This window comes from Lolium rigidum, chromosome 7 (assembly GCF_022539505.1).
Source record: "Lolium rigidum isolate FL_2022 chromosome 7, APGP_CSIRO_Lrig_0.1, whole genome shotgun sequence".
Lineage (NCBI taxonomy): Eukaryota > Viridiplantae > Streptophyta > Magnoliopsida > Poales > Poaceae > Lolium > Lolium rigidum.
Genome location: NC_061514.1, coordinates 31,174,634 through 31,200,999, shown reverse-complemented (window position 1 = coordinate 31,200,999; position 26,366 = coordinate 31,174,634). Strand labels below are relative to the sequence as shown.

Sequence of the window (26,366 nt, the reverse complement as noted above, 5' to 3'; positions counted from 1 at the left end):
GGCAGTATATTATACCGAAAATGGTGGTATGTTGTACTGAAAATAATGGATTTGGCAGAGAAATGGCCATTATTTTGGCAGTATATTGTACCACTGTAATAATTGAAAATTGGGCAGCATTATTCAGTATAAGACAACCCAACAGGTTCAAAAACTTTCAAGAACTAACATGATGAACATCTGATCATACACAAAATATGAAGGTATACTACTGAACAATCTGCCTATTCAACACCATCTTGCCGTGAGCTGTTCTCATTACCAAAAACCCACCATTTTAGCCTTCCTTCTGTTGGGATTGTCATGGAGCTGGCAACTTGCTGGGACTGCCTGGTAGTTTGTTGGGAACTTTCATTGGCATGTTGAGAGAAAGAAGCACCAGCAAATGCATTTGGAGTTGGCTGAGAGTCTCTGCGGTGGTCTTTCTCTTCTGACTCTTCTTTGCTGGCTGCTGATCAGGAACATGTGTTGCAGATCCCTGGACATAACAAAAATACAAATTGAGATTCTTTTAGCAGATTTTAAATATTAGCTGTAGCTTTCAGTAGGGAAATAATAATTTTACTTGTTGAGCAGCAGTAGTAGGTTGCTCAACAGGAATAGTAGTTGCAGATCCCTGGACACAACATAAATACAAGTTAAGATTGTTTTAGTAGAATTTAAATATGAAGTATAAATTTATAAATATGGTGTTATAATCTTTTTACCTGTTGACGTGGGCATTACCCTTCGGCTAACCAATGTTGCCCTATCCTATATTTCCTAGTTGGAGGCCCATGAAGGCACTCAATGGCAAGGTGCGCCACTAGGACGGTGCGGCGGAAGATTCCTTGAAGTACAAGACGCGGAAGGAGCCGAACAAGGAAAGTCTAGAGATAGATCTACTGTAAACCTAGTCGTACTCGATTAGACCTCTTGAGACCTGGCCTCCTATATAAAGGCCAGGAGAGGGGCTGTCGAGGGACACGATCAATCTTAGCAATCTTAGCCAACAGAAGCTTAGAGCTAGGTTACCCTAGTACTTAGCCATCTCGACGAGATCTCAGCCGAACTATTCGGCATCCCATTGTAACCCATTATCATCATAATCAAGAACAGACAGGCAGGACGTAAGGGTTTTACCTCATCGAGGGCCCCGAACCTAGGTAAATCGCTCTCCCCGCTTGTCTGTGAACCGATGTCTCGTGTCAGCTTGCAGGATTCCATCAACCCTAAGCCCCTATCAGAGGGCATTGCCGAGGAGCACCCTCGACAATTGGCGCCGTCTGTGGGAACCCTGTCGGCACAAGATCGGTCATCGGCAGATCCAATCATGACACCGGCAACTTCATCAGCAACTTCATCGACACCGTCATCGCCAAACCTGGGAAGCCCGATTCGGTTCGGATCCTATGAGTTCACCCCGCACAGCGATTCCTCCCGCTCAAACTTCTCAGATCTACAAGGAAACACGGAGATGACCTTCGGCAGCGTCCAGTACAACATCAACGCGGAAGGAATCCTTCGACTGCTGGAATCGCCCACTTCTAGATCGACGAGTCCAAGCGCGTCATCATCACTCGACCTTTCGGCTGGTCTGACAGGCTCGACGAGTTCACCCGCGCCCTCGACTCCCCGTTCCGTGTCTTCCATGTCGGTAGGATCCGACGATCCCACATCTTCGGAGTTAACTTCGTACTACTGCTTGAACTGCGACACTAGGCACGGGCTGGGATCGAGCGACACACCGTTCATCTGCAATGCGCAGTATTCATTGGGAGAGGACAATATCGAAAGCATCGTCCAAGGAACCACCCGAAGAACGGCACACCATCAGGTTTATGTCGCCAATAACACGGGAAACACAAGGCACAGAGGAGACGGAGACCATACTCCTCGTTCCAGTAGACGGGCAAGTTTCGAAAACGAGCGCCGAGCAACCACGACGAGCGACTACACCATCGCGGACGAGGAGTGGGCAGCAGCCGGGGCAGCGATACTCAACAACACACCGCTCCCCGCAGGAACCTCGGTTGGAACCCTCAATGCTTATCGCTCTATACTAGAGAAAAACCGGGAGCACCTATCGAAAGAGCAAGCCACCCTCGAGAGACGCCTATTTGCGGCAGATCGATCCATCGAACGACGAAGGGGCTCGCAAGGGAGCGCCTCTCGAAATACTCAGGGGGCAGGCAAACACCGGTCAAGGCTATCCAGGCTTTCGGAAGATGACGCTAGAGAAATCACGTCAAACCTGACCAAGTCCTTTATAACTACGGACACCGCAGACATGCCACGGCCGAAAACCATTGCAGGAGCAACAGCCAACCTCGCTGCGTACCTCATCAACCAGCGCCCTGAAGGATCCATGGCTCAAGCTCATCGAGGCGCCCTGGAAAGTCTCGCGATATTGGGAAATAATCTAGTTCCGCAAAAGGAAAAGACCACGGTGCTGGCTAGTGGTTCAAAACATCATGCGAGAGATGCTCGGGATGAAATCACCCAGAGCAGGATTGACAAAGCAAGGCGACGACGCACCACTAGGAAGGACAACGATAGTGATTCTTCGGATGAGGATCAGGAGTACGACGACGAACTCAGGGGAGCCGATTGTTTAAGCTACAAATCCGTGAAACGATGCCGCCCAAAAAGTTCAAGCCTACTCCTACCGACGCTGCCAAATACGATGGGCAGCAGGAACCAAGATCTTGGATAGACGACTACCTGCAGACTGTGATTCTGCATAAGGGGAACCAGATAACAGCTATGCAGTGTTTGCAGCTCTACTTGAAGGATTCAGCGCGAGCCTGGCTAAGGGGGCTGCCGAAGGGTTCCATTAAATCATGGGACGTCCTAGTAGACGCCTTCGTTGCCAATTTCCAAGCAACATACAAGAGACCCGTCGGGATTGAAGAGCTACGGAATTGCCAACAAAAGCAGAAGGAGTCGATGCGCTCATACATCGGGAGATTCACCAAACTCCTAAACGCTGCCGAACACGTATCTGTCGACAGAGCAATCGACGCTTTCAGCGATGGCGTCCGGCGTGAGAGCTACATAGAAGAACTCGGGCGCAAAAAGCCAAAAACCATAACCGAGTTAATGGAAATCGCCAACAGCTGGGCTGATGGTGAGGACAACGTGCGAAGGCCACGACAGCGTAGTGACGATGAAGATGATGACCAGCCGAAGCACGACTCGGGTGGCCGAAGGGATCGTCACAAGAGAAGGAAGAACCACAACTATGATGACAACAACCTGGTAGCCGCAGGGTATTCTGATCGGCAGGACGATCGATATGACGAAAGAAGGGACGATCGACAGGACGGTAATCGGAACAACTCTGGGAACCGTGGCAACTATAAACCACAGCGACGAGAGGACTCCCGAACTGCCCTACGCCGAGCGAGATCAACGCCCCCTGTTACCTGCACTCGTATGTCGATTCCAAGGACGGCAAAACGAAGTCGAGTCACCTGCTCAGGGACTGTCGGCAGTTCCTTGACATGCACAAACTCATCCAGCAGTCAGGCCAGCAACCGCTACCACCACCACCCCCACCTCCACCGCAGCATCAAGTCCAGCAGGCCCAACCTCATCAACCAAACGAGGCGTTTCCACCACCACGTGGGCAGATGAGCATGATCCATAGGACAGGTGTCTCGAGAAGAGAGATGAAGAAGCTCACCCGAGAGATTAACCTGGCAGAAAGCATCATGGCGAACATCCCTGAGTATGTCGAGTGGTCCTCTCAGAACATTGCATTCAGTCGAGCAGATCACCCGATGACCGTACCAAAACCAGGACACGCTGCCTTAGTAGTCGAGGCACAAATCGGGGGGTTCAAGATGAGCAAAGTCTTCATGGATGGTGGAAGCGGGTTAAACCTGATATTTGTCGACACAATCAAAAGTATGGGGATCACCATGAGGATGCTAGAAGAAACAGACACTTGCTTCCATGGGATCCTTCCAACCGCACCGGGCTACTCTCTTGGCAAAGTTTACCTGAATGTCGTCTTTGGCAAAACCGACAATTTCAGGAAGGAAAAGATCGAGTTTGAAGTAGTGAACTGGGAGTCACAGTATCACGCTATACTTGGGAGACCAGCTTATGCCAAGTTCATGGCTGTGCCGCACTATGCATACCTCAAGCTGAAAATGCCTGGGAACAACGGGACAAACATCACAGTCTATGGAATTTTTCACGCTCGGACAATTGTGATCGCGACTTTCAGAGGATAGCTATGAAGTTTGGGTCACAACAAGAAATCGTCGACCCCCTGCCCAAGCTGTCATTACGTGAAATCAAGGAGGAAAAAGATGTCAGGGAAACCAAGAAGAAGCCAGCTGACCTTGCTCTTAAAGCTTCGGCAGCAAAAGGTTCGGCAGTTGATGGCACAGAAGACATAGGAGACAGCAAGACGCTGGCAACCATTGCCCAGACCCCTGGCGAAATCAACAACGCTGCAGCAACCACTAACGTGGTGAAAAAGCCAGAAGATGAGAAGAACCTCTTCCTTGCTTAAGCAATTTATCAGCGTTTAATTGTTTCCCCTTTATTTTAAACAGGGCCTTCCCTTTTTTTCGCCCTTTAGTCTCGTGCTTACCTTATTAATGAGAACTTAAAGCTTCGATCCTTTGTTCAGCATTGCAGTAATTCAAAACGTCTAAAGCCGCATCACTATGCAACATAGTACGTGGCAGAAGATCGTGCTCCAAAAAGAAAAGCCTCTACGAGTGCTAAAAGATACAAAGCAAACAAGGATATTAATCCTTCCCTCTGCTATAGATGCCTCCACGAGTGCCGAAAATAGCAAGAGTTTTGGAAATACACACAACCCACGTTCGATATTTTACTTATGGAAAATATCAAAGAACAACGGGCTCATCGGCAGAATCATTGCACCCGAAAAATTCGGGAGTGACTGTCGAAACATACATCGGTTGAAAGCAAAGTTGCACATACAACGGGTTTAGCAAGACCTGCAACACGAGCTGATCACTCAAACGTTTGCTGACCAACGAATACGAAAAAATGCTTAAACAAACAATTAAGATTTGCTCCCTCAAAAATTGCCAACGGCAACAACACGGTAAAAGTACATACACATGTATCTACCGAATAAAAAGCTTCGGCTTAACACTTGGATGAAGTAGCCAAAATAAACCTATTTACAAAATAACCCTAATCCCTAAAGTTACCCTTGCGGAGTTTCTCTTTCTTCAGGTACCTTCGAATACTCCTTGAGCTTGTCGACAATTATATTGGCAGGCAGCAATACCTTCGGATACAGAGTATCCAAGTCACCAACCGCGTTGGAAATGGCAAGCAGATTTGCCGAGGGATAACGTGCAAGCACAAGGGCAAGTGCAAACCTGGCCCCTGCGAAAACTTGAGCTCGCACCAAGTCTCGAATCTTCTTGGCATTTCCCAACTCAGACATCAAAGTCAGCAGCGTAGGGGAATTGCGTTTAAAGGGAACATCGTCTTCCAAACCACCCTCATAGCTTTGTAGCACTTGTCGAAGAAATGGTGGACTTGCTGAACCCGATCCTGAAATAGTGCGACAGCCGAAGCCTTCGAGTGTTCCCGCCAGAAAATCTCTTCGGCTGAGGACAGCTGGGTTAAAGCGTGCACACGCTCGTGAATCCGTTTGTTCTCTTCCGCATGGTTCAGAGCTATGACTGGCAAAGGAATAAATAGAGGATCAGACAAGGCGTTGTTGACAAAAGGGCGCAGGGATCAAGAAACTTACAGTTCAAACTCTCGGTAGCTTTATGCAGCTCAGTAAGAGCGTACTGCTCCACTTCGGCTGCAATCTCGCTCTTCTTATTGACAATAGCAGCTAAGGCATAAGTGCTGCGCAGGTCCTTTTCCATTTGAGTGATCCGATCCTTCATACGCTGGATCCGATCACCTTCAGGAAGAGCACCCGAAGAGTCGTCGACAAATGAGGGCACTGGGAAAACCTGCAGGAAACAGCGTTAAAAAGAATGATGGATATGGTCAAATTGAGCACCCGAAGTAACTCCCATCGAGAGAAGTGCAAGTAAAAATATCATAATAAAGGTGTGCTAGCAACATTGCCAGCATGGAGTTTATTACAAACATAAGTTTTGCAACAGAACAATGTTTCACATCAGCTCAAAGATAAGTTTGTTACAAAAATCAAGGGGCTTGGGTCTGAGTCGATAAAATGGGTCCAGCCGACGTCTTCCTTGACGAAACTAGCTCAAGGAGCTGGCGAGCGCAAGTAAGGGCAGACGTTTTAAAGGCGCTTAAGTCAACAAATTGCCCATCATGCTCTTTCGGCAGCTCCTTAGTCATTTCTTCGATGTCAGCCTTAAAGCCGTGACCCATCATAAGTTGGAAGGCAAGGAGGGCACCATAGGTACGTGAAGTACGCTTGAATACCTCGATAACCTCCTTGGTGTGAACCGCGAAGGCATCAATCAACTGCCCCAGAGTTTTGTCCTGCTTGATCTTGGGGAAAATCATCAAGTGCATCCGTGCCAGGGCACCTTTTCCCTTTTCAATAAGCTCCCACGTAAGCTGGTGGGAGGCGAGAGCCATCGACACACCATTTGCCGGAGAGTTGTTTGGAACTTTGTCCAAGGCAGCAGCAGGAATGTTGGCGGCTTCTACAAGAGAATGAATTGGAAAAGATCATTGATAAAGGAACGAATCCATAAGAGTAATAATCGACAGAGGTGTATAAAAGGGCTTACCAAGTAGAGCCAAAGAAGACTGACGAAGGAGCTCATCCTTTTCAGCTGCCCGAGCTTCCTCCTCTCTTAGCCTCTCCTTCAGTTTGCCCAGCTCCTCTTTCAGGGAGTCGACCTCCTGGCGAGCTGTGGCAGCCTTTTTAATGGCGCCGTCCAACTTCGAAGAGGAAGATTTAACTTCCTCCTGCAGTCGAACTTTGTCCGCTTCCAGAGAGGTAAATTGAGAGGCAAAGGCCTCCAAAGAAGATATAACACCTCGCAGATCCTTAAGGAAAAAGGGATGTTTTACAAAGAATCGTTAGACAAGGCACATTTCAAGAAATTCACGTTTGTATTCAAAAAGGACTTACGGAAGGAGGAGTCGTGGTGGCGGCAGGAACATCTTTCCCCTTGGAAAGGGAAGAAGCAGTCGATGCCTGAGCCGCGGGAGCTGCCTTAGGAGCCGAAGCTTCGGAAGCGGCAACGGCCGGCGGAACAGCATCAGATCTGGCTTTCTTAGGCGGAGGCTCAGCGAAACCTTCGTCACTACAAAAAGGAAATGGTCGACAGAAGTTATGAAAAGAATGCGAGAAACAAGGGGGCAAAATATAACAAAAAGGAAGAAGGTACTTACATATCGAAGAGATCGTCTTCGTCGGCAAAGCCGCCGGCTGATCTCTTCACGGGTGAAGCCCTGGTCTCCTCCACAGCTGCATCAACAAAGGCATCACGATCAGCGTTATCATCACACACTGATCCCTCTGTGTCGCAAGCGTCATCGGCTGAGGGAGGAAGATCGGTGTGAAAAGTTTCGGAATCTATCGGATCATCGTGATCGCTCTCTGGGTTTGTATGCTCGACAGTGTGAAAATCAACGGGTACTGAAGAGCCTCTTCCCTCAGAAGTATCGTTTTGCGAATCGTTCAAATCTCCAGGGACTATGGGAATCTGTCGAAGAGAAAAACGAATAAGAATAATGGTAATTATGTTGACTAAGTAAAAATAACGTGATAAGAATTTGAAAGGGAAAGTTACCTCTGGTGGTGGATGATCGGCATCAAGAGGAGTGTAAGAATATATCAATGGGATCGAGTCCTCTTGACTAAAGAAAGTAAGGCGACGGACTTCATCGAGCAATTCCTTTTCCGACAGTTCGGCAGCATTAACCCTGGTCTCATCCTTTGGACCTGAATACAACCACATCGGACGAACTCTGGCCATGACCGGTTGGACGTGACGTTTCAGGAACACTGCTGCCACCTCTGTGCCGACCATGGTTTGGCCATCGGCCTCTTTGATTCGAAGAAATTTAGCAAATAATTCATCGGCTGCTACTCTTTCGTCGGGAGAGAGAATGTTCTTCCAGGAATTCTTAGGCTTGGCTTCAAGGACGTCGGTAAAGCAAGGAAGCTGGGATTCGGGTGACAAGGAATCCTTGACGTAAAACCATTTCGAGTCTCCACCCTTGCACTGGATTCTCTCATTGGGAAATTGAAGTAATTAACCTCCGAACGAGCTACAAACCCCACCCCTCCGGTGACAAAGGATCCATTACTACTGATGTATCTCTTCACATAAAAGATCTTTTTCCACAGCCCAAAATGAGGTTTGATGCCCAGAAATGCCTCGCAAAGGGTGATGAACACAACAACGTGGAGGATTGAGTTGGGAGTGAGTTGCCATAATTGGATCTCGTAAGTTCGCAAGAGATGGAGGAGGAATTCATGAGCGGGGAGCGAAAGACCCCGATATAGGAACGACAAGAACATCACGGTAAAGCCGGCAGGGGATTAGGCCGAGAAATCGCACCTGGAAAGATCACATTCCCCTCGTCGGAGGAGATTAATCCCGGGCTTCGGGATCTTTTCTCGTCACACTTGGTGACGGTTGACGCTATCCAATCTCCGGGCTTGGCTACCGAACTTGGCGGCGCGCGGCGCCGGAGGCTGGGGTGGAGCGTTCGGGCGCTCCCCTTCGGAAGATTCGAGGAAGATTTGGCGGCGGCGCCTCCGCTAGTAGAGCCGGCGGTGGCGGTGAGGCCCTTCTTCTTCACCATTGCAAGATCTGGGGAAGATCGGAAAAGCAGTGGTGGCGGCGCAGCAGTAGCGAAGGGAGGAAGAAGGAGAAGAACGAGAAGATGCTATGGAAAATGTGGGAGAAGATTAGGGATTTTTCGCCCTTTGGAGATTTTAAGGAGAACTTGAGAGTTGTGTGGGCACGTGTCGTTGCTATCGGTTCATTCAGTGGATCTTTTCTATTAAAGATTGCAGAAATCGAGGAGACGCCTTGGTGATTCGTGCGAAAAGGGCCGGACAAAGAAAGAATAGGCCCAGCAGGTTACGTCCTGTCAGTCAAAATTAAGATATTAGTAAAGCGTCATCAATGACGTCATGAGAAATGCTCAAAGCATTCGAAGGAATGAAAAGGTATCGGATGGTCAACTTGAGTCTACGCACGGATTGCCAGCATCCGCACCTAGACTCGGGGGCTACTCCCATCGGGAGCGCTGGACGCGCACCCGATAAAATGAGGACTCGAAGAAACAGAAAAGAAGGCCTTGAAAGAAGAGATAATTGTTCGACTCGAGTCTGCACCCGGTTGCGAGCACCCGTGCCCAGACTCGGGGGCTACTCCCATCGGGAGCGCTGGACGCGCACCCGACAGAACTTTTTTCGCACTCCAGGATCATGCCCGGGGACTTGATTCTGTGTAGGGTAACGTTGTTTTGCCGTCGGCAGTTAACCAGCAAAAGTTGGGCACGTTACTCATTATCCCTTGCATGAGGAAAATATATCAGATGACCTATGAAGACTTTCAAAAAAAAACTTCGACAGAGAAAAATGTTCGAGTGGTACAACTTGAGTCTACGCACGGATTGCAAGCATCCGTACCTAGACTCGGGGGCTACTCCCATCGGGAGCGCTGACGCGCACCCGATAGAAGAAGATGATGCAGACAGAAGGAAAACAAGAACGACTGAGGAGAAGGACATCGGAAGAAGGCATGCTTTAGTCTCTACCCGAACTACCTTCGGCTAGACACTCGGGGGCTACTGACGTGGGCATTACCCTTCAGCTAACCAATGTTGCCCTATCCTATATTTCCTAGTTGGAGGCCCATGAAGGCACTCAATGGCAAGGTGGGCCACTAGGACGGTGCGACGGAAGATTCCTTGAAGTACAAGACGCGGAAGGAGCCGAACAAGGAAAGTCTAGAGATAGATCTACTGTAAACCTAGTCGTACTCGATTAGACCTCTTGAGACCTGCCCTCCTATATAAAGGCCAGGAGAGGGGCTGTCGAGGGACACGATCAATCTTAGCAATCTTAGCAAACAGAAGCTTAGAGCTAGGTTACCCTAGTACTTAGCCATCTCGACGAGATCTTAGCCGAACTATTCGGCACCCCATTGTAACCCATTATCATCATAATCAAGAACAGACAGGCAGGACGTAAGAGTTTTACCTCATCGAGGGCCCCGAACCTGGGTAAATCGCTCTCCCCGCTTGTCTGTGAACCGATGTCTCGTGTCAGCTTGCAGGATTCCATCAATCCTAAGCCCCTATCGGAGGGCATTGCCGAGGAGCACCCTCGACACCTATCTTGCATTTTTTTCTTGCTCCTCTTGGCGGCTCTAGTGAAGTTGCCATATTCTTTAACACCGGCAAGTGGGTTGTCTTCGCATTTTCTTTTATTGTGGTTATATCCTCCACATGACGAACATTTGATTTTATGCCTTCTTTGACAACTTAGTGCCCTTTGGCTTCTTCCCCTCTTCTCTTCTTCTCTCTGTCTTTGGTCTCCTGGGTACTTCTTATGACACGGCGGTATGACCAGAGGCTCACTGGAATGGTCGGAAACGTTGCCGGAGTACGGTCAGAGTTGGAGAAGATATCCACGGTACAGTCAGGATGGGCTGGAACGCGACGAACGGCAAGCACCGCGCTGCTGCGCTGCCCTGTGGATGGTTTCCATGATGAAGAAGACTGCTAGGCAGCCTCTCACTCTCACGTCCCTTGAACTCTCAAACTGAAACTGATTGTGTTTTCTGAAACTGAAAACTGCACTCTGTTTTCAAATTATTTGGGCAACCAAACGAGCTTAACTTTTTTTTGTAAATTTTACAGAAGCAAGATGTCACTATTATTGATATGCTGTAAAGTTTTCATCTCAAACGGAGTTGATTTGAATGGTTTATAAAAATCGAAAACATTACAACCATAATTTGAAAAAAATCCAAAAAACTGAATTATATCTAGCATTTTGAGTGAAACTCTAACGCTATAAAATATTTTTGAACTCAAATATAGTATGAAAACAGTGGGTACACAAAAGCACAATTCAAACCACTTTTAAGAGTGATCTAAAACTTTTATGAAGTTGCAAAATGTTGTAACATGATAAGAGTAGTGCATGACATGGATAGAAGAAAATGGAAAATGAGCTCTAAATTGGCTAAGGCTTAAGTCATAGTAGTAACTGCTTTGCCAAACATCAGATAAGGAAAGTTTGAGCAAGTCTAATTATAGTACCATTATAAAGTGTAGTTTTCACATAATGAAGGCAATAGGAAAGAATTTAAACTTCTAGTTATTGTCGGGACAAAGCGAAGATGATAATGCATTATTGTCAAAAGCATGATGCATATGAATGTATGTTAAACATGCTTAGTACAGCTTAAATGGTTAGGTCACTACATACTGGCATATTATGAAAGGGAAAAGTATCTCAGACTAAGTTCCTAATTATATTTTCACATAAGATCTTCATTAAAAAGCAGCAAACTTGGTCATTGATTTACAGATCGTAGATTCCTTGCTAAATTGTACAATGTTGGCACAAATAAAGAAATAGTGGCTATTATTGAAGGGAAAAGTAGTAAATTTCAGTTCATTATTATATTTGGGGATTGACATCTGCACTTACCCAACATGTAAAACATCATAAAATTAAACTACTTTTGGATGGTGAAATGAGGCGAGGATGTGAGCTTCTTTTCAGAAATCCAATACCTGCAAATAGATCAGAACTTGAGTCATTTTTCCATGAGACCAAATCATTACCACAATAAATCTGTAAATCTGTTTCTCCCATTTTGCACAAACGAAAACCCTCTTTATATATTTATATATACACAGCCAAGGCCTCAATTACTTGTTTTGCTTGTACAAAGAAAACTAAACTTCCTTCTCTCTATAACTTTGTTTCACATCATCTTGGTCTTCTTCAGCACGTATCTTCAATGTAATGAAAAAAAATCGAACATTACTATAAAAACTGTAGGCATAGGTAACTAGAGATTTTATGCATGGACAAGTGCAAAGCTAGTACAATAGATACCTTCAAGTTGTGGCGTACAGAAACACATTTGTGGAGCTTGCCATATAGAAGACGGTTTCTTTGCTTTGTGTGGACCATGGCAAAAGCACTCCAATTCCTCTCGCGGCCACTTGAGGACACACATTGTGAAACAATTCTCAATGCACACTTCTGCAGATTAGGAACTTCCCCTCCAAATTGGAACCACCACTCAGCTATATGAGTAAAATAAAGTTTAAATAATGAGAAGTTACAGAATTGATGGAATAGAGCTAACAAAGAGATAGATATAGGTACAATTACTTACTTGGTGCCATGGTTTCTGCTGAAGAGCGTGCCAGACTTTGGCCAAACCTCCCACATCATTCCCTATAAGTGATGATTTCATTAATAGCCAAAACAGCACTATCTGGGTCTGCTATCTTCTCGATGGCATCAGTTAGTGCAGAAGCATAATCTGTAATCTTGCTCAAGTTGATCTGATAATGTGTGTAAGGATCAAGGACAGCAGCTACATAAGGAAAGGAAGACAGAGAGAAGTTACTAGCCATAAGAAAAAAACAAACAATATGAATTATATTAGTTTTATAACTTCCTGCAACCATTAATGTGTCTTTTTGCATCGCATCCATCCTCGTGGACACCTTGCTCATGACTCTGTGGAACATCTGTGACCCACCACCAAGATGAGCATCCATCTTCTGTCTGGCTGTCATCGTACTCTTCTTAAACCCAGATAGAGTGCTTTTATTTTGCGTATCAACATACCAGAGGGATTTATAGAGTAGCTCCAACAGAGCAAGAACCCACTCTAATGATGCCCACCACATATTACTAGATAGTAACTCTTCAGCAAACACATAATCAGCATCATTCTTCCAAATACTTCCCTTCCAATCATCAGACACCATCCATTTCCTAAATTGATCCTTCTTTTGATGATAGCTCTCAAGGAACTTGAAAACAGTTCCAAACTGGGTGGCATTAGGTTTTATCAGTTCACCACCAACATTCTTTTTCATTCTATCATGTAGGCTGTTATGATTATGAAAAAACCTACAGATTTTGCTTGGCACTTTTAACTATCACATCAACTTCACGAAATTTGGCTATGTCCTTCAACATAAGGTTAACTGTATGGGCGGCAAATGGCTGCCATACAATATGGCTGTACTCTGGTTCTTCTACAAGAGTTCTACAAGCTTTCTTGTAATTTGACCCATTGTCAGTTACAATTTGAACCACATTTTCATGACCTATCTCTTCAACAACAACCCTTCTGATCTATTTATAAAGTAATTCTGCAGTATAATCAAACATAAATAAAACAGAATTATTTTCACAACTTGGAATAACACATAAATAAAACAGAAAGAACACATTTTCAGCTTCAAATTAATCATGATATCAAATGAAAACATGAAAATGCATGGGAAACTAACCAGAATTCTGAGTAAGACTAGAGGCATCAATGGATTTATGGAAGAACATCCGTGTATTGCAATACACCATGAAATTGATAAGACTCATACCAGTAGGTCCAGTCCACGAGTCACACATCATTGTTACACCATAGGTCTTCCAATCTTGCTTGAACATCTTGAGCCACTCCCCCGCTTCTTCATAATTCCTGTCCAGGTATATGCCATCAATCTCTTTTCCAGTAGGAATAGGAGCTGGGCCAAGATTCTGAGTGATCTTCATTACAGCACGAAAATATGGGCAATTAGTTTTCCGACCAGCGATGTCATTTGCTTGGAAAAACTTTGCCCAAGCTTGCCCAAGAACATCTTTTGACTCAATATTCAAAGCAGTGCCTATCTTCGATTGCATTGGTACTTTGTTGCTTGATAATTCCTTGTCAAAATATGGTGTGATACTTCATTTTCCAAGGGACACCCGAACACCACTGCCACTTCCACGCCTCCTCTCAATTGCACGTGAGACATTCTTGTCCCTTAGTTGCTCCCAAATTGATATCTGAATCTGATTCTGATCATCATCATATTCAAGATTTATCACCCCAGGGTACATCCCTTCAATGATGCCTCGTTCAATACGAAGTATGTGACTTGCCTTCTCCCTCTTCTTCAGCATGTCACATCTCGGGACTCCCTCATTGCAGCACGGACATTCCTTGGAACATTTGGGCACTCCCTGACATTACCTGGTATACCAGCAAGGTGCTCCCTAAAGCGGGTTGCACCTCCTCCTTTACTATTTAGGCGGCAATACCGGCAATCAAACCCCCCACCAATCTTTGGGCCATGATTCCAGATATGATAGATGTCATTGTTTAGAAGTCCTACATTTATAAAAAGAATGAATTAGGATTATAAAAGAGTTAACACAATGAACTAACATGTATAAAAAGATTGGTGGGGGGTTTGATTGCCGGTATTGCCGCCTAAATAGTAAAGGAGGAGGTGCAACCCGCTTTTGGGAGCACCTTGCTGGTATACCAGGTGATGTCAGGGAGTGCCCAAATGTTCCAAGGAATGTCCGTGCTGCAATGAGGGTGTCCCGAGATGTGACAATGCTGAAGAAGAGGGAGAAGGCAAGTCACATGCTTCGTATTAAACGAGGCATCATTGAAGGGATGTACCCTGGGGTGATAAATCTTGAATATGATGATGATCAGAATCAGATTCAGATGTCACTTTGGGAGCAACTAAGGGACAAGAATGTCTCACGTGCAATTGAGAGGAGGCGTGGAAGTGGCAGTGGTGTTCGGGTGTCCCTTGGAAAACAAAGTATCACACCATATTTTGACAAGGAATTATCAAGCAACAAAGTACCAATGCAATCGAAGATCGGCACTGCTTTGAATATTGAGTCAAAAGATGTTCTTGGGCAAGCTTGGGCAAAGTTTTTCCAAGCAAATGACATCGCTGGTCGGAAAGCTAATTGCCCATATTTTCGTGCTGCAATGAAGATCACTCAGAATCTTGGCCCAGCTCCTATTCCTACTGGAAAAGAGATTGATGGCATATACCTGGACAAGAATTATGAAGAAGCGGGGGAGTGGCTCAAGATGTTCAAACAAGATTGGAAGACCTATGGTGTAACAGGGATGTGTGACTCGTGGACTGGACCTACTGGTATGAGTCTTATCAATTTCATGGTGTATTGCAATACACGGTTGTTCTTCCATAAATCCATTGATGACTCTGGTCTTACTCAGAATTCTGGTTAGTTTCCCATGCCCTTTCATGTTTTCATTTGATATCATGATTAATTTGAAGCTGAAAATGTGTTCTTTCTGTTTTACTTATGTGTTATTCCAAGTTGTGAAAATAATTTCGTTTTATTTATGTTTGATTATACTGCAGAATTTCTTTATAAAGAGATCAAAAGGGTTGTTGTTGAAGAGATAGGTCATGAAAATGTGGTTCAAATTGTAACTGACAATGGGTCAAATTACAAGAAAGCTTGTAGAACTCTTGTAGAAGAACCAGAGTACAGTCATATTGTATGGCAGCCATGTGCCGCCCATACAGTTAACCTTATGATGATGGACATAGCCAAATTTTGTGAAGTTGATGTGATAGTTAAAAGTGTCAAGCAAATCTATAGGTTTTTTCGTAATCATAACAGCCTACATGATAGCATGAAAAAGAATGTTGGTGGGGAACTGATAAAACCTAATGCCACCCGGTTTGGAACTGTTTTCATGTTCCTTGAGAGCTATCATCAAAGAAGGATCAATTTAGGAAATGGATGGTGTCTCATGATTGGAAGGGAAGTATTTGGAAGAATGATGCTGATTATATGTTTGCTGAAGAGTTACTATCTAGTAATATGTGGTGGGCAGCTTTAGAGTGGGTTCTTTCTCTGTTGGAGCCACTCTATAAATCCCTCCGGTATGTTGATACGCAAAATAAATGCACTCTATCTGGGTTTAATAAGAGTATGATGACAACCAGACAGAAGATGGATGCTCATCTTGGTGGTGGGTCACGGATGTTCCAAAGAGTCATGAGCAAGTTGTCCACGAGGATGGAGGCGATGCAAAAAGACACATTAATGGTTGCAGGTAGTTATAAAACTAATATATATAATTCATATTGTTTGTTTTTTCTTATGGCTATTAACTTCTCTCTGTCTTCCTTTCATTATGCAGCTGCTATCCTTCATCCTTACACACATTATCAGATCAACTTGAGCAAGATTACAGATTATGCTTCTGCACTAACTGATGCCATCGAGAAGATTGCAGACCCAGATAGTATTGTTTTGGCTATTAATGAAATCATCACTTATAGGGAATGACATGGGAGGTTTGGCCAAAGGCTGGCACGCGGCAGAAACCATGGCACAAAGTAAGTAATTGTACCTATATGTATCTCTTTGTTAGCTCTATTCCATCAATTTTGTAACTTCTCATTATTTAAACTTTGTTTTACTCAATTAGCTGAGTGGTGGTTCCAATTTGGAGGGGAAGTTCCTAATCTGCAGAAGTGCGCATTAAGAATTGTTTCGCAATGTGTGTCCTCAAGTGGCTGTGAGAGGAATTTGAGTGCTTTTGCCATGGTCCACACAAAGCAAAGAAACCGTCTTCTATGTGGCAAGCTCCACAAATGTGTTTCTGTATGCCACAACTTGAAGGTATCTATTGTACTAGCTTTGCACTTGTCCATGCATAAAATCTCTAGTTACCTATGCCTAAAGTTTTTATAGTAATGCTGGATTTGTTTTCATTACATTGAAGATACGTGCTGAAGAAGACCAAGATGATGCAAAACAAAGTTATAGAGAGAAGGAAGTTGATCCTTGTGCACTGATGATGGATACAACCATGTATGATGCATCAAATCCAATGATGGAGTGGTTGATGGAGGATGAAGAACATGAAATCCTAGATGGTACGGATGCCGCTAGTGCTGTGTTTGAGGAATTACGTTCCCTCAACTCAAGAAGGAAAGAGTCTCGTCTTGGAACTAAGGATAATGGCAAGAAAAGAAAGAGGATAGTGGAGGAAGAAGATGAGGATGACTACATCGATTGCGATGATGATGAAGATGAACAGAATGAGCACATTGACATTGATGATGAAGATGACGACCCAGATGATAGTGAAAGTGAAGCTGATGAAGGAGTGCCAAGTCAAGTTGAAGAAGATGGACCTGACCAAGTTGAAAATGAGATTGAGGGAACAAGTGATGGAAATTCAGCGAACCGGAGATCTGCACGGCTTAAGAAAGCCAGGAAGGTCAAGGACGCCAGCAGCCTCTATAATTAAGATAGGTAAATTCCTTGTTTTGATTTTTGTCTTTAAGGTGCCATTTCTGATTAGGGTTGCTCATTAAATTTGTTTACGATTTAGACTATCTGTTTGTGTTGCATGATACATAAACTGTGCATAAAAAATGTTAACCAATTGCCTTGAAATTGAATAAGCTTTCCTTGTTAATTAACTACATAAAATTTATGATACACTCTGGAACACCTTCATGATATTTGGTGTTTTCTAGTTGCAAGGTGGAAGAACGTGAAGTCGGAACTTAATTCATGTTTGCATTATGGGACTGAAGGATGGGAGACCATGAAGTCTGAACCGAATTCATGTTTGCCTTTTTGGGACTGAATGCTTGAACTTTGAATTGCCTGGTTGTAATGTGATTCTGACCTGTGTCTTTTGGACTCCAGTTCCAAACTGTTAACTAGCCTACCTCTTGCTGGATTGCTAAGTCATGAACTGAATTCATGATTATATTTTGGGGCCGAATGCTTGAACTGTGAATGGCCTGGTTGTAACGTGATTCTGAACTGCTATCTTTTGGACTCCTATTTGTACTCCTATTTAAACTATTAAACCTGTTGCTGGAGTGCTGGACTATTCTATTGTTGCACTAATGTTGCTGGTCTATGGTTAATATGTTGTTATTTCCGGTTTCAGTGATGCATAGATTATGATGTATGATCCGTACTTGTATACATATTTTGTTGTAGAATTTCCTATACATTTGGTCTTGCAGTTTTCAATTTTTTTTGGCAAATTTCGTTCAGTTTTCGTTCAAATTTCGTTCAGTTTTTGTCCCAGTTTTCAAATTTTGGTTTGTCGATTCCGTCCGAGGTTTTCCGAAAAAACGAAATTCGTCCATTTCGCCCTGGGGCGGTAAAATTTGCAAAACGAAATCCGAAACCTTGAGTCCGGCAGGAGCGGTCGCAATTGAGCGACGGAGCCATCAGGTTGAAACGGCACGAGGGATCTTCACCGGGTTGTGGGTCTACACCCAGACGTTGAGCGTGGAGGTGACCTCGTGGCGCATGCAGGGTCCCTCGATGAAGTGGACGGTGCCGCGCCGCGCGATGATCCGCTCCACGTTGTCCGCCGTCCACGCCTCGACGGAGAGATGCGCGGGTCGCGGCGGGCGGTGCTTGGTTCAGGTCCGATCCATAGATTTCAGGGGCCCTAGGGCGACACAACACCATGTGCTCATTGTTCACAATGGCCAAGATTTCCTAGGGTAGGGGGCCATGGCCCCCCTACTCTAGAAATATTCTTAGATATATCTATTTCTATAAAAATTTAAATGGTACTCAAAGTTTAAGCATGATGGGTGTTTTGGAACCCTTAACAATCTCCATCAAGCTTGTAACTTTAGTCACACACAAAATACTTAAAAAATATTAGTATTCTGCAAGAGAATATTAGGGTAATACAATAGAAAACTAAATAATATCTACATTTGAAAATATTTGAAACTATTTATTTATATTGATCGAGCTAACTATATGTATTCCATGATTCCTATTTCTACCAATAGCTACTCCACGTGTATATACATATGTATCTATAGAATTAATCACAGAAAATTATGAGTGTCGGTGCTGCGCATTTGGCAAGGCCAGAGAGAAATTGTGTCATCGGGGAAATTATATAAAAATATTAAAGTATTCTTTCTGTTAAAAAGAGTCGGATTAGAGACATAATAAGATGCAGCTTCGGTCTTCCATATTTTCTAAAATTATTAAACCGTACGACCTAGAGAGTAAATGTTAAAATATTTATTTTGGTAAGAGGAGTCAGAATAGAGGCACAGTAAGCTGCAGCTTAAGACATCTATATTTCTAGTAAAAATATAAATACAAATACATTAAATATGCAAACAAATATTGAGGTCGGGACCCAATAGGTACCGAGGCACCGGATGCAAACGCCTTAAGATGGTCGTCGCTCTGCTGGCTCTGGACGCGTGTCGATCTGCCTTGGCTGTGTACTTTGGATATCCGGCCGGTGTAGTGATGACAATGATAAATTAACGGATGCATGACAAAGTACTATAGTAGTAGTACTTGTGATTCATGTTGAGCTCGATCGCCTTCGGCATTAAGGAGCTCTTACCGTAAAGCCACCACTTATACAACTAGATGATACCCCGCACGTTGTTGCGGGATTTATAAGTATGCAATGTAATTTCTGAAAGTGAAAATGAGACCAACTTTAATAAAATAGACGTTTGCTGATGTATATGTAGTAATTGTTCAAAATTGTGGCTATGAATTTTCTTTATAGTGTTAGGAATATATATATTCCATATAAAGCTATTATGCACTAAACTGCTGTTTTCATTTTCATAATTGATAGATAACTTAATAAGGAAAGGGTCAAGTCAACTCAAGTAAACCAGTTAAACAATATTATATCCCATATACAGCTACTATGTTGTGCACTAAACTGTTGTTTTCCTTTTCATAATAGATAGATAACTTATTTGAGAAAATGCTGACTCAAGTCAACCAGGTAAACAATATTGAAAAGAAAGCTTCTCACGCGTTTGATGCCACCTGCAAAATTTAGATAGCTGTAAATACTCCAAAAAGATGACTTAATCATATTTAGAGGTTGGCACATCATATTTTAGCCAACGATTGAATTCAACCAAACGGGTGTCAAACGTGAATATACAAACATCTATGTACGATGAACGCCATAGTAATTGAGCAATGACAAAGGCAATAGTGAATACCACGTTCTACATCCAAACAGTATAGCAACATGGTTAGAAAAATAAAGTGGTGCTTCACCTCGAGCTTACAAAATTGGTTTCAGTATATATCTCACCATTACACAATCTTGACTATGTGTAGCTCGATTCAGTAGCATAGAAGTAACCATGTACGGAAGTGGCAGGGTAATATAATACCTGCATCTTAATCAAATATTTCTGAAATGCCTCTGGAGACTTCTATGAAATGGTTGAGTGTTTTTGCTGAGCTTGAAGAGACATATGAGACAAATATTTAATTGTTGCCTTGAACACTTTAAGATAAGTATCTAAGACTAAAAAAGAATGGCACATATTGATATATAAGCTGCCTACCTTAATTCCAAGTGTGGATATGCAGACTTCTGAGACTTGGTTGTCTCTGCCGTTAATAGAGAGAGAGCTGCGTGTAAGAAAAACTTTATGCAAATTTGTAGGTCTGACAAAAAGCAAGGATCCTGAAAAGTTAGAAAAGAAACACGTGAATCTTTAAGCAGTCTACTATCAAATAATTATGAGAGACAATGAAGACAGAGAAGACATCCTTTGATTTCCGAGAAAGAATGGTTTGCCTGGGTACCAGCTGGCTTCACCCCTAACAACTTCATGAGTGACACTTCTATCAAGTGAAGATTCACTAATTCTCAAGTTTGGCTGCACTGATTCACTCAAGCCAACAGGAATTCAGACTTTATCTACATGCAAAGGGAATAGCAATGGATGAATATACTCACAACAAATATGACAAAGCCTAACTCCAGGACAGTAGCGGTAAAGCAAAGACGATAAGAGGAGGATGTGATTCGGGAATCTGGTCTAGACTAACCTGATTCTGGTGATGGGATTGGGACGGCACCAAGCAACGTCCCAGTCTACAGATTCGTCCAACAGACGCGCACACACGATGAGCCATGGACGACCGATGTGTTATAGAGAAGATGAGCAATAGAAAGGAGATGGCTCACCGGCGGCGATTGAGATTTAGATCTGATCACAGATCGTGGGAATGGGCATGGAAATGCTGCTAGTGGATGTGTGGAACCCTTCATCTTGACCTGGAAATAATGGCCGAAGAGCACCGGAGGAGAGTATTATAGGCAGCTGCCTTCTCGCCTCCTTTCTTTCGGAGCGGAGCTCGGCTGCCTCGTCGATCTAGTATTTCAATTGTTCCTCTTCATCGTCAAGACGCTTCATCTCGCATTCTCGCTGCATTAAAGCGGAGTAGTGGGAATTAGAGGGGCCTGTGTGTTATTACTGCTACAAGAACACACGTCTACCCGCTTTTTTTTTTTGCGAAACACAATACAATCAAAGACGCTCATACATACGCGTACACACTCACCCCTATGAACGCACACATGCACACCCTACCCCTATAAGCACCTCCAAGAGACTGCGTTGAAGAACTGATCCGGCATGTCTTGAGATTGACGAAGTCACCACAGGCGCCTCGCTGTCGACGGGAACGTCGCCTCCCACTGAAGAATATTCCGCCTTTATGAGACATCAAAGTGTCAAATCTGGGATTTGAACTCTGGTGGCTGAGTGTACACGCCTCTCCTAACCATCCAACCACAGGTTGGTTCTCAACACACGTCTACCCGCTGAAAATAGGACTACGTGGTGTTTTTTTTCCTGCGAACAACTGTGTCATGCATGGCACCAAAATAAATAAAAAACTGGTAGTGGAAAGTAAAGTGGATAACTGATGATGAGGTGGCACCATGGTGAGGTGGGTAGCTTGCATGCTAAAAGAAATCAACTTAGTGGGTTGCTTCTATTTAGATATTATAGATATGAGAATTGCGAAAAACCACCACTTTACGGTGGGCGAGCATTTCTTTTTTGAATATCTTGCAATGTACACTAAATTTATCATGATTTGATGCCGAAACTGGCCAGCTGGGCCCACCAGTATGGCTGTCGGGGTGACATGACAACGGAGAAAATGGAGCAGACTTATGTCGTCGCCCTGCTCTCGCAGGGATGCGCTGATGCCTCGCCAAATGCTCGTGGCATGGACGGTGCCGTTGAGGAAGTCCATGGCATCGCCATTGACGCGTCCGGTGACGGCGCCTCGTAGCCTTCCGTAGCCGTATCCACACAGACCCAGGAGGTGAGTTGTGATGCATTCTGGTGGATGTGGACGCGGGGGTGGAGGTTTGTGGCATCATTGGGGGATGGAGGATGTCGGCCTGCTCGCCGGAGCTAAGGAGGGATGAGAGGAGATGGAGACGAGCAGGTGGATAGGGACGCCGACCTGCTCGCCAAAGCTAGGAGGAAGGAAATGGGATGATATTGTCCTTTTTTTTTGTTTCAAAAAGATCAAAAATATACAAACATGTGACTTAACTTTTCTCCCGCTGCCACGCCAGCATGGAAAGTGGGTGGAGAGATCCGGAGGCGAAGGGGCGGTTTTGTTGGGCAGGGCAGGTTGGCGTACGGGTGCGTGCTCGCTCGCCGGCCCGGAGGAAACAAATTAAGTGTGGTCGGACTCGGACGGATATGAGCAACGCCGCGTCCCATCGGTGAAGATTGCCCACTCTGGGTACGTGTCCTCCTACTCTGCTCAAACTAACTTGTATATATACTGTACCAGGTTTGTGTCACCTCTTGGCTGCGATGCGTGATGCGACCGTACCGATCGGAGTAGTGGTAGCATGAAAAGGTAACTAAATAAGTGAGCAAGCTTATCTTATTTGCCATTATTGCACGAGGTCATCTTTGATTGATGGCACTCATTGTGAAGATGCCGTTCCCTTGCTGTTCGGGCTGTGTCATCGGAGGTGGACGACAACATCTTCGTTGTTGATCCTCAGATTTAACAATGGGAACCCTTTAAGTTTGAGCTCGGTGAAGCCTATTCGATATCTACAACCCAATCACAAACCTCAAGTGCATACGCAGATAGACCGTTGGGATAATCACCCGCGGGGCATCAACTGGTATGGAGCATAAAGGAGACCCCGGAAGATTGCAATTGCAGCAAGTTCGAGCCCGAACTGTCGATGGACAAACGATCGATGTTTGACTCCAATTGTAGTCTTCGGTATCTTCTGTGCAAAATGTCGCCATCTAGAATCCAGTATGTGCAACTTAGAACAGCTGGCTCTTGCTCATTTTGAGCTTTGTAATCTTGTCCTCCGATGATTAATGGTTATCTTTTATGTTCAAAAAAGAAAAATAAAACAGGTAACTAGAGGCAGCGCTACTAAGAGCATCTCCACTCGTCCTCCCCAAAGGCACCTAATACGTTTTTGGTGGACGCCGGCGCTATAAATCGCGCCCAGCTGACCTCAATTTATTTTTGGCGTCGATGTGGCCCAACTTTCCATCCGGCGCCCCGGGCCGAACCCAGTAGAAAGGGAGGCTAGTGGGGACGCCAGACGGCTGGAAAATTGCCGCGAGCCAGCCTTGGCAGCGAGATGTGCCTACATCTTCCCGCCAGTTCCCGCCTACATCTTCCCGCCCTTTACACCGCTTTCCGTCATTGTCGCCGCTATATGAAGGCGGAAAGTGGTGGAAGGGCCACATCTCACCCTAGTTCTACATATTTCTCTCTCACAACATCTCACCCATGGCGTCCGGTGATCTTGCCCTCACCCACGCAGAGGTGGAGGCGCTGAGCGCCTCCAACTACCCCCACCCGCCAGGGTTCATATGCTCCCCCCGGCTGGCGCCTGAGCGCCGGAGGCATACCGGTCTGCCCCGGCCCCCAAGGTGTAGCACGGCGTGTACCCATCACCCACCACTATTACGATCGAGCTCACCCCCGAACAGCGCATGGATCCCCGCTGGGATCCCGACAATGCCTCAACTTGTGACGCCTTCTTCGCCAATCACCGGGAGATGGAGCTCGCCCAGTATGAGGGGGATGGGCCGCCTCCCGTGGACAACAACAAGGCCGGTCGGCTGCTATGGTGGGGCAGCCGGACCCTCGAGGGTGTGATGAACCACATCTTGGCGGGCAACTACCCCCGCCTGCGATACCCTCACTTCCAGCCGCCGAAAAAGGGCGGTTGCGAGCGTGGCGGCTTCGTCATCTGGACGACCCATCCCCCCTCCACGCAGCTAGAGGGGCCGGAGGAGGGACCAGAGTGGAAGGCACCGCAGGAGTACGCCATGGTGGCTAACGACATTAGGTGCGAGCTGCGCCCGATGAACGACGACGACGGCTCCTCCGAAGACAACGACAGCAACTTCGAGTACATATACTATAGTCCTAGATATGAATATGCCTAGTATTTTATTTGTAATGGAATAATAATAATTTTATTTAAAATGTATATCATTTATATGGAGGTCACAGCTGGGAGCCGACCGGCCCCCATTTTTTGTTTAGCGTCGAAGCCCATCCATATAGGCAAAAGTTGGACACCGATGTAACCTATATGAGAGGATGATGGAGATGCTCTAACTTGAGCCAAGATTCTGCAAGTGGTTGGATAGCGATAGTACACCTGGGCAAAGTTCAGGCCGAGCTTAAAAAATCCCGGTGGTAAAAAGTCATGCCCGAGCCCGGCCCGACCTAACTGCCAGGCCTGTAATTTAAGCCCGAACCTGGTCCGAAGGAGTAAATAGCCCAGCCCGAGAAGCCCAACCCAACTAGGCTAAAATGAGCAAAAATGAAAGCCCGACCCTGACCTGGCCCGACGTTCGGACTCAAATTTCAGGCCCGAGCCCACCCCAAAGTGCAGGCTTGACCCGGCCTGGCCCAGGATTTTCAAACCGCGTCGGGTCGGGCTGGGCCATTCGGCCGGGCTGCCCATGCCCAGCTGTAAGAGATAGTACTACTTTGCACTTGGCGGCGCACTCACCCCTGGTCCTTGCAGGTCAAGGCATGACATACCTACGTCCTGCACGGAAAGGGACACATATAAATAACCCACTCGGAGAGGAAGCGCCCTTAGTTTTGTGATAGGTCGGAAACGTATCCATAGACTTCATACTTCATTTTGCTATATTCGTATCATAATTAGAGTTTTCGCCATCAACTTTAATATTTTATTAGAGTTGCCAAGAAATTTATTTATTTGGGTTATGAAAAACTAGGATTAGACTTGCCCCCTCCCCCCGTGTCGGGCCGCTCGGGCGGAAAACCCTAACGCCGCCACCTCCGCCTCTTCCTACCCCTCATCCGGTCTCCGTCCTCCCTGCCGCCGCCAGGACGCACGTGCGGGTAAAGCCTGTGATGCCCTAGGTGGCGCCAGGACTCCTTCTCGCGTGGCACACGCAGAGGAGGTGTTGGACTGACGGCGGTCTCCACATCTTACTAAGGTAAGGCAAGAGCAATGATGGCCTGTGGCACGTGATAAGAGAGACCCTGGTGTGGTCCGGCGGTGACGCGACCTGTGTGATGAGAAGTATATGGTAGTAGCTAACAGATGCATGAGAAAGTACCAGTACTTGTGATTCATGTCGAGCTCGCCTTGGCACTTTAACACGGAAATTGCGAAAAACTACCACTTTACGATGGCATGACAAGATGTGACTACTCTTCAATGTTTTTTTTTTTGCAATGTACACTAAACTCGTTCTAATCACGATTTGGTGCCAAAACGGACCATTTGGGCCCACCTGTCTGGCTATGGGGGTGATGTGAGGTGCATATATACTTCAGATGATGGTAGCCAGGGTGGACGTAAGAGCATCTCCAGCCGTTGGGCTCCCCAGGCCGAAATCCGGCGCTATTTAGCGCCGGATTGGACGAAAGTTTGGCTCGGGGAGCGCCGAAGTTTCAGCCGTCTCCCTGGCAGACACTCGGGGTTCGGCGTTTTTTAGAGAAAAATGTCCCTGGATGCCAAATTTCCTGCATAATTCGGCAAATTTGACCAGTTTTGCCAACATTTAGCTTATTTTTACAAATAAACGTTACAGTTCAACAAAACAAGACAAGTTTTCAAACAAATCAAATGGAAACTAGTTGATGTTGCCTCGAAGCGTCCGTATGTGTTCCACCAGATCATCCTGCAGCTGTTGATGCATTGTGGAGTCTCGAATCTTCTGACGCATAGCGATGAACGCAGCCCACGATGCCGGCACCTGGTGGTTCGGCTGTGCAGGAGGACCCTCTCTTTCATATGGTGTAGCTTGCTCGCTCGGAGGAACCGGATACTTCCGCTCATTCTCGATAATCATGTTGTGTAAGCACACACAATAGTTCATCACCTCCCACATCTGATATTTGGACCAAGTCAAAGCGGGGACCGGACTAAAGCAAATCTCTGCTGGAGGACACCAAATGCACGCTCCACGTCCTTTCGGCAAGCTTCTTGTTCCTTGGCAAACTGCTGCTCCTTCGGGAGGGCGGGGCTTGAGATAGTCTTCACAAATGTTGCCCACTTTGGATAGATACCGTCTGCAAGATAGTA

The 26,366-nt window shown here is 45.5% G+C and overlaps 2 protein-coding genes and 1 pseudogene across 2 annotated transcripts; 1 reads left to right on the top strand and 2 right to left on the bottom strand.

Annotated features, from left to right (window-relative positions):
* Window positions 1-301: 301 nt before the first annotated feature.
* On the bottom strand, window positions 302-12,514 carry LOC124671119. The gene is made up of 5 exons (XM_047207545.1): window positions 12,312-12,514; window positions 12,026-12,219; window positions 11,869-11,922; window positions 566-616; window positions 302-478 (listed from the first exon to the last, which is right to left on the bottom strand). Exons 1-5 carry the CDS (start codon window positions 12,319-12,321, stop codon window positions 302-304), a joined length of 486 nt encoding a protein of 161 aa, XP_047063501.1. The 5' UTR covers window positions 12,322-12,514.
* Window positions 12,515-13,441: 927 nt separating this feature from the next.
* On the bottom strand, window positions 13,442-14,316 carry LOC124671118 (annotated as a pseudogene).
* Window positions 14,317-14,366: 50 nt separating this feature from the next.
* Window positions 14,367-17,246, top strand: LOC124671117. The gene is made up of 6 exons (XM_047207544.1): window positions 14,367-15,195; window positions 15,337-15,580; window positions 15,931-16,040; window positions 16,128-16,232; window positions 16,419-16,612; window positions 16,716-17,246. Exons 1-6 carry the CDS (start codon window positions 14,367-14,369, stop codon window positions 17,244-17,246), a joined length of 2,013 nt encoding a protein of 670 aa, XP_047063500.1.
* The last annotated feature ends 9,120 nt before the right edge of the window (window positions 17,247-26,366 follow it).